The sequence below is a fragment of the Lynx rufus genome, unplaced genomic scaffold, assembly GCF_022079265.1.
Source record: "Lynx rufus isolate CCGP_SWC_20201006 ecotype Redwood Valley unplaced genomic scaffold, mLynRuf1.p SCAF_10, whole genome shotgun sequence".
Taxonomy (NCBI): Eukaryota; Metazoa; Chordata; class Mammalia; order Carnivora; family Felidae; genus Lynx; species Lynx rufus.
Window position 1 is genome coordinate 63,420,288 of NW_025814824.1, and position 8,521 is coordinate 63,428,808.

General features: G+C 43.6%; 1 protein-coding gene across 1 annotated transcript; it reads right to left on the minus strand.

Annotated features, from left to right (window-relative positions):
- Window positions 1–469: 469 nt before the first annotated feature.
- BAAT (bile acid-CoA:amino acid N-acyltransferase) lies at window positions 470–5,555 on the minus strand. Its single transcript, XM_047099074.1, has 3 exons — window positions 5,066–5,555; window positions 4,625–4,827; window positions 470–1,420 (listed from the first exon to the last, which is right to left on the minus strand). Exons 1-3 carry the CDS (start codon window positions 5,526–5,528, stop codon window positions 827–829), a joined length of 1,260 nt encoding a protein of 419 aa, XP_046955030.1. The 5' UTR covers window positions 5,529–5,555; the 3' UTR covers window positions 470–826.
- Between the last annotated feature and the right edge of the window lie 2,966 nt (window positions 5,556–8,521).

Here is an 8,521-nt window from a genome sequence, read left to right on the forward strand (position 1 = left end):
ATTAATTTCAATAAATGCTACAAAGGCACATGTTTAAATTCAACCCCAGTCCTTATTAAAAATGGTAAAAAGAAATATATTTTAGAGATGAAAAGAAACATCCCTATTCTGAGAAAAAAAATACCTATTGGAAATCTATAGCAAGCATTACATTTGATGGTAGCATTAGAACTTTTCATATCAAATGTCAGAAACCCGGGGTTTTTTTTTTGCTGTTGTTGTTGTTGTTTAAGTTTTTATTTATTTTTGACAGAGAGACAGAGCGTGAGCAGGGGAGGAGCTGAGGGGAGGGAGACACAGAATCACAGGCAGGCCCCAGGTCCCAAGCCATCAGCACAGAGCCAGACGTGGGGCTTGAACCTACAGACTGCGAGATCGTGACCTGCGCCGAAGTCAGACACCCAACCGACTGAGCCACCCAGGCACCCCGAGAAACCCAGTTTTAAACAGAAAATGTTTTCCGCCACTTGCCAAGTCCCAGGGAATCCACCTAGATTGGCAAATACCTGGATCCAAGGTATCCCTAACTGGGGTACAAAGGTTATTCAGTTTGCAAGGGTATCACAATTTTGAGACAGCGATGTACCCTGCTGGTACATACAAACTAAGATTCGGTTTACAAAAATTCAAATCACATACAAGTTTGTTCGAAACAGTTCATATGCACCTGTGCCCTTGTCCTTTGATTTTGTCCAATTTCCTTCCAGTTGGTCCAAAATAACTGTGAATCTAGAGAAATCAGGAGAGCCCCCTCTTTCCGTCATATTCCTGCCTTACTTTCATTGTCTGTCTCCCCAGTGCATCATCACCCTTAGCCCTTCCTTGCTCAGAGTTTGCTTCTGGTTTGAGTAAGGTGTTCCCTGAAGAATTTCTGGATCTCTCCCCAGGAGTGCTCCTGGGCTGCCGCATGGGCAACCGGGTCCCCTCCCCAGAGCAGGATCCCGGAACTGAGCCTGTGTGGGGAAGCATAACACAGGGGTGTGTAGGGCGGTTCTATGAGGTGGCCCGCCCCCGGGTAGACCAGCATCCTTCCATTGTTTCTCCCATGGCTCCTCAGCTGGTCCAAGGCCTGCTCGGCATACTCCCTGCTATTCAAGCATTCATCACCATCTCCTACAATGAAAAGAATCGCACCCTGGGCCTTTTCGATGGGAAGCACGCTCTTCTGATTCAGTTCATCCCGGGCGTCCCCCTTGTAGTGGCGGAGGCGCATAGCACCTAAAACGTCAATCTGCACGCGCTCCATAAACGAGGGGATGGGTGTTATAACCAGATCTTTGTACCTGAGCGGAAATTCATAGATGGCGTTGGGCCCATTGATGCAGATGGTGGCTACCACCTGCTTCAGGAAGCAGGCCATGGCCAGCGCGATCTCTACACCTTTGCTCACGGAGATCACTCCGATTCCTGGCTTTTGGATCTGAAGCACAAAATAAAGGGAACCCATCACATGCCATACTCGAAGGAGCCGCCTTCTAGGCCAGTAAGCTAGTGTGAGCAAACAGAAAATACTGGATGGGAGTCCTGGCACTCGAGTTTACCAGCTTCTATGACTGAAAACATTATCTACCTGTCTGCCCTCTGAAAACCTTCTTGTCTTATGGGGGCGTTAATATTACCTACCCTGCAGGATTGTTATGATGATCTAGTGAAACAATAGAAATAAAAGCCGTGGGGCGCCTGGGTGACTCAGTCGGTTAAGCCTTCAGCTTCGGCTCAGGTCATGATCTCACAGTTGGTGACTTTGAGCCACGCGTCCAGCTCTATGTTGACAGCTCAGAGCCTGGAGCCTGCTTCCAATTCTGTGTCTCCCTCTCTCTCTGCCCCTCCCCTGCTCGTTCTCTCTCTCTCTCTCTCTTTCTCAAAAATAAACAAACAAAAAAGAAATAAAAACTCTTCATCAAAGGCAGAGTTCTGTAAAAGCAGAGTCTAAATGCACCAGCAATGTTCAACATCAAGTGAGTACAAGCAGGTAAACTTCACAAAGAATCAAATTCTTCTCTCTGGCTAGGAAAAGAGATTTCCCTAGGTTCTTTAGAATATTTTGTGTTATTCATATTTAAATAGCATTTTACAGCAACGGAGATTTTGCACATCCGTTAATCTAAGAACTAATCATGAAAGCATTGGGGGTGTAAAGATGAAAGCCTTGGATTCTATAAACAATTGAATTCCAGTGCCCAGTCCAATAGCAAAAGTAGTAGGCCGTAGAAGGGGGTCCTTAATTCTGTGGAAGGCTGAGGGAACAGAGGGAAGGGAGAAGTTAGGAAGATGAGTAGGGAAAGGTGTTAACTAACTCGAATTTAAATAAAATCTTGTGGGGTGCCTGGGTGGCTCAATGGGCTCAGGTCCTGATCTCACGGTTCATGGGTTCAAGCCCCGCATCAGGCTCTGTGCTGACAGCTCGGAGCCTGGAGTCTGCTCCAGATTCTGTGTCTCCCTCTCTTTCTGCCCCTCCCATGCTCACATTCTGTCTCTCTCAAAAATAAGTAAACATGAAAGAAGAAAGAAAGAAAGAAAGAAAGAAAGAAAGAAAGAAAGAAAGAAAGAAAGAAAGAAGGAAAGATCATCCTAGGGTCAGGTACCAGGCACCTAGGGACCTCTCCTATACTTAAATAAACAAGTAAATAAATAAAATCCTGGGGGGAAATATGAGTAGGGAAAGGAAGGGCATTTGGACAGACAGTAGCAAATACATTGCAACCTGATATGTTTACTTTGCTTACACTTGTATGCCCAGCACCTTTCTTTTATCAGATCACCTGGAAAAAAAAATCTGTTTTAATTAGAGCTTTCCAAGATCCAGTTTTCACGTTTCTACTTCAATAGTTCTGAGTGGGCCCAAGAATCTGATAATATAGCATATCCATGGGGAAATCCAGTGGGCTCCCATATTTGGGAACGATCCATAAGAGGACAGGACTGGGGCAAGGGATGAGAGCAAGGGATGAGAGATAGGAAACTACACTATGGCGGTACCACAGTGGGGCAGTGATGACAACAAACTGAAACAGTGGCCTGGACGATGGACAGGGTGTGAGGTATTGAGAAAGATTCAGGAACAGACCCTAAAACACTTTGGGACTGGTTGAGGATATGGGGAAGGGAGAGGGGTAAAACCAGATGGGCAAAGATGACAAGGTGGATTTATTGAGAGTTTACTATATATGCCGGCCCCTCAGCTAAGTGCTCTACACATAAGTTGTCTCAGCTCATCCTTCCATAATAGCACTGAGATTCAGGAAGTTTACAAGCCCTGCTTAAGGTTACAACAGTATCAAGGGGCAGAGGTGGGAACTGCACCTCTTCTGATGAATCTAAATCTAAACTGAATTTTGGGGCACCTGGGTGGCTCAGTCGGTTAAGCATCTGACTCTTGGTTTTGGCGCAGGGCATGATCTCGTGGTTTCATGGGATCAAGCCCCATGTTGGGCTCTGTGCTGGCAGCACGGAGCCTGCTTAGGATTCTCTCTCTCTCTCTCTCTCTCTCTCTCTCTCTCTCTGTCTCTTTCTCTGTCCTTCCCCCACTAGTGCTGTCTCTGTCTCTCTCAAAAAAAAAAAAAAGTAAACTTAAAAAAATTTTAACTGAATTTTGACAATTGCCCTTTCTCCTCAGATAATGTCACAAATAGTTAAATTTGAAGTGAAAGAAAATTTTTCACTTAAACATTTTATCTGGACAATCCTTTATAAAGAGCCAAATATGCTTAGAAAAATCACCCATTCACATTCATCACCTGATAACAAAGCCTCTGGGCCACGGATGACATTTTCAATGGTACAACAAGACTTGACAGAGTTCTAAGATGATCCTTCCTTTCCAGATTCCATTCCCTACCCTGGCTTCTAGACTTGGACACTTACTTTGGGCTTAGTTCTGTTCCTAGATCTGATACCTGAAGAGCTAATTCAGCTAATCAGATGGTGCAGCCACATCCATTTTGCTGATAATTCTGCTCTAATCCTGTGGCCCAGCTCTAAAACGGAACTTCTGCATGTTCTTAGTCTCGGGACTCTTTAGTGTGACTTACTCCAGCATTACCCCATGCAGAGACAATCACTGAAGTTTGAAAACACTTCAAGTCAGAGAATTCATGATTTGAGATCAGCGGCTGATGAAAATTGAAGAGCCACTGATGAACAAGTCACATGCACTTCAAATGTGAGGACTCTTGGCTTTTTCTTCCCATTGAAAATGATCATAATATATCCACCATTTATTTGTCTTTTGTGCCAGTAAGTTGATCACCACCGATCCCAACAATCCTACGAGGTAGATATTATCATCCCCATTTTAAGAGTAAACTCTGCTATGCCCAAGTCTAAACAGATTGGTAAAATAGGCAAAACAAACATTTATGTGTTTTTTTCACTATAATGTTGCAAGGTAGAATGAAAAGTATTTTAAATACCTTGGATGGGGGTGCCTGGGTGGCTCAGTCAGTTAAGCGTCCAACTCTTGATTTCAGCTCAGGTCATCGTATCACAGTTTGTGAGTTTGAGCCCCACATAAGGGCTGCTTGGTATTCTCTCTTTCCCTCTCTGACCCTCCCCTGCTCACTCACACTCTGTCTCTCTCTCTTTCAAAATAAGTAAATAAACTTAGAAAAAAATAAATAAATACCTTGGGATGAGCTACTAGCCAGTTAGCAGCTTCCTCAAAATACTCCAGGTCGATCTCCTCCAGTTCTTTAGGCAGATCTTCATAGAGAAAATATGCTAATGCCAACACCGCAAAGCCATGGGTAGCCAAAAGACTGGCCCGAAATTCAACCAGACCCCCTCTGCCCCCAAACAAATCCACGATTCCTGGGAAAGGACCTTCCCCTGAAAGCAACAGAAAGAAAAGAGAATGGGATCAGAGAGAGTGAAAAGAGGGCCCAGTGGATATCAGGGGAAGTACGGGATGAGCAACGTGATTTCCACCTTCACTCACACACAAAATAGCGTGTTGGTTTTAAACTATCGTGTATCGAAATATTAGTTCTCCAATAATTTGATGCCATTTGTTTTTGTTTTTATATTTGTCAACAATGTTTTCCATATCACCAAAGATTGGCCTCACCTGGAGGGAGAAAAAGGGCTCCTCGCACACGACCTTCTCGGATCTGCACCCGCTGTACGCCAGGGCCTGAGAACCAGCGCTCTACCGTCTGGCTGGCCCTAGGCTGATCTGTGGTGGAAACTTGCACATAAACTGAGTCATATAGGTTCAGAGTGACATAAAAGGGGCTGTTCATCACATCCTGCTTAGTCAGCCTCCGGAAAACCTTCTCGGGCTTCAGAGACCAGAAGAGACCCATCGGGTGGACCCCCACATAGTCGCCTCCAATTGAAGCAGCCTCCATTAGGTCCAGTTCACCAACCTCGTTCGCCTTGTAGAAGGCTTTAGACTGGTACATATACCCCTTCTCATCCTTCAGGGATGCTGTGAGGGTCACTATCTGCAACGGGGGCAGGCCTGTCACTCGGATACGCACTGGCTCATCGGCAAGGGCACTTGCCGGGGTGGCAGTCAGCTGGAACATTGGCAACTGGCAGAGGGACCTGTAGTGTGCCCTGTAATGTGAGAGGAGACTTTGAGTTGGAGACTGAAATCCCAGGAAAAAGACCAAGACAAGGCTTGCATTAGGTCTGGCCAAGTTCTGCTTCTAGAGACCTCGTGCAAAATACACAGAACATTTCCAGGAGGGAAAAGGAGACATGCAAGAGGACACATTATTCTCATTTTACATATGAGGAAACAAGTGACATGCTTCAAACCTCATACATAACAGTAGAACTGGAAATTCAAGCTAAGGCTGAACCACAGCCTCCTGCCTTATCCATTATAACACTGTCGTAAACATTAGTTTTATGGTTTGGGGTAAGTTGAGCTTTAATTCCTCAGTTAAGATAATACCCATGTGACCTATTTTACAGGGTATTTGCCAGGATCTAAGGAGGTAACGCATGGTAGAGCACTTACAGGAAAGATCAGTGCTGCTTTTCAATCCCCATACCTAGCTGGGGCAGAGTTACATAAACAAGAAATATACTAGGATGTTGTTTCTTTTTTGTTTTAGTTTCTAATCCATCCCTGCCATTATAAAACCAACCTTCAGCTCTTTTTCGAGTTCCCATTATTTATTCTTTTCATAGGAAAATAAAACTCCATGATCTTGTCTCTGCTTTTCTGCCTTTCCAATGGGGTGATAAATGTCAAAATGCTGTTTGTAGTAAAGAGACTATAATAGACACTGGATCATACTCCGTTTCATTAATGAGCAAAATGTGGGGCATTTCCTCCTTCCTTACATTCCTTCTCCTGTCCTTTCTTCTCTCTTTCCTCCCTTCCCTTCTTTCTTCCATTCCTCATATCTACAACAAATTTGAACCTGTTTACAGATAACAGATACAGAGTAAAATAAAATAAAATAAAATAAAATAGAATGGGGAAAATATGAACAAAATCAGAGACATTGGTCAAAGAAACCCTGGAGCATGAAAACTAGAGCTTTTTGTGAGCTGTAGTAGGTTTGGCCCTAAATAAATTAGTGATAGCCAGAGGAGAAAAGGCAATCTGGGCAGTTTCATTGTTCTAATTATTCTCATAGAAAAAGTTACCAGTTCCTCAGGGAAAAGGAAGAAGTGAGACCTTTCCAATATTTAGTTCTGAAATAGATTTCTTATATTAAACTTCGACATAGGTATGCACCATTTCTTCAACAAAATCTTGATGCAAATTGTAGTGATAGAACTGCTTTCTAGAGCCCAGAGATGGATACCCAGCAGCTATGTTTATACCATGTGACCTCAACCTGGGGCCATTGCAATGGATACCTGATACAATATGTGCCAGAGATGTTTTCCCTTTGCCTATCTAGAATGGGGGACCAGAGGGGCACCTGGGTGGCTGAGTTGGTTGAGTGTCTGACTTTGGCTCAGGTCTTGATCTCACCGTGAGTTTGAGCCTTATATCAGGCTCCTGTTGTCAGCACAGAGCCTGCTTTGGAACCTGTCTCCCTCTTTTTCTGCCCTTCCCCTGCTCAAGCTCTTTCTCAAAAATAAATTAACATTTTAAAAATTAAAAAAAAAAAGGGGGGGACCCAGAGATCACCAGTCACTCTGACTTGTCAGAAATTCCTCATAATGGTCACTATTATTCTATGTCTACATGTTTGCTATTTCCACCAATGTATATGCAAGAGATTAGAGTGAAATTTCCTATAAGAAGCAGTTCTCTCAAGAGAAGATACCACTTGACAGGTCAACAGTGGGTGCTTGTGAATGGTGTCTCAGGTTTCCCCATGAAAGACTAGGAAGGGACCAGATGGTCATCAACCCCAGTGTCATTGCCCTTGGAATATAAGCTAAATAAAATCAGCATCTTTCACAAGTTGACAAGGCAGGGAGGACCCTTATGAGGATTGGGTAGGGATCTAAGGCAAAATTGGACAGATTGCCTTTCCAGAAGTTGGTTGTAAGTCTAACAGACCTCGGACTTCTCAAGCCTATGTGTCATCCCTCCCTTATATATTCAAGAAGCAAGAAGAGTCCGGGATTAAAATACACACACATAACACATACATATGTGTGCATGCACACACGCGTGAAAGAAGACTTTGTACCTCTACACCAGGGCTTCTCAACTGGGGTTCTGAGGAGCACTGAGGTTCTGCAGAATGTCATGAGGGGGTTCCACTAGAGTTCTTAGTTGAGGAAAAAAGAAAGTTTTTGAATTTCAAGTGTCATGTGATGCTAGTGCACTCAAGGATGGATAGTGACCGAGCAGTCCTATCAGTGATTTCTTTACAGGTTTTTCATCCCATAAGGGCAGTGGGCAAAAGGATCATGTTCATTTGACTAAGTTCATTTTCAGTTTTGGATGCAAGATAGAGGAGGCTCTTGACGGTTAGTGAGCACTATGTTTCATGGAGAGAAGGGTGGCAGGCTGATCACATTTGCCTCTCCTTCCTGATTCACCTACTCCAAACTCCCTTTATGCTTCATGAAATGAGTTAAGGGAATAGACTCTATTGGTGTAAGAGAAAATCAGAGGGAAATGTGCCTTCTGAAAAATGAATTCTTACGCACTGCAACTCAGCTGCCCTCTGACACTTTGCTATTATTTATAAGCATTGCCAAGTGTGTGGACAGTGTAAGAAAAGCATTGTCAAGTATGGATGGGACAAGAAGAACACTGTGATAAAGAACTGCTTTTTCAAGAATTTTTTCACACCCTGTTATTTATTATGCCACTCTTCTGTATTTTAGTAAGCATTTGCCTTTTGCAAACATGTCTGAAGGTCCAATAGGCTGATTTTTGAAGATTTTTTAAGTTCCTGTTTTCCCTGTATTCCATTTCTATTATCTTATTCTCATTTGGATCCCAGCTACTCCACATATTATGACAGGGATTAACACCTTTGTCAGTTGATAAGGCTTATTGCCTCTCGGAACCAGACCCTCACAGACTTTCACAATAAGCTGTAAGAAGCCTTAACGCTTATCCTGTCCAATGCTGTATTGTCATCATTAT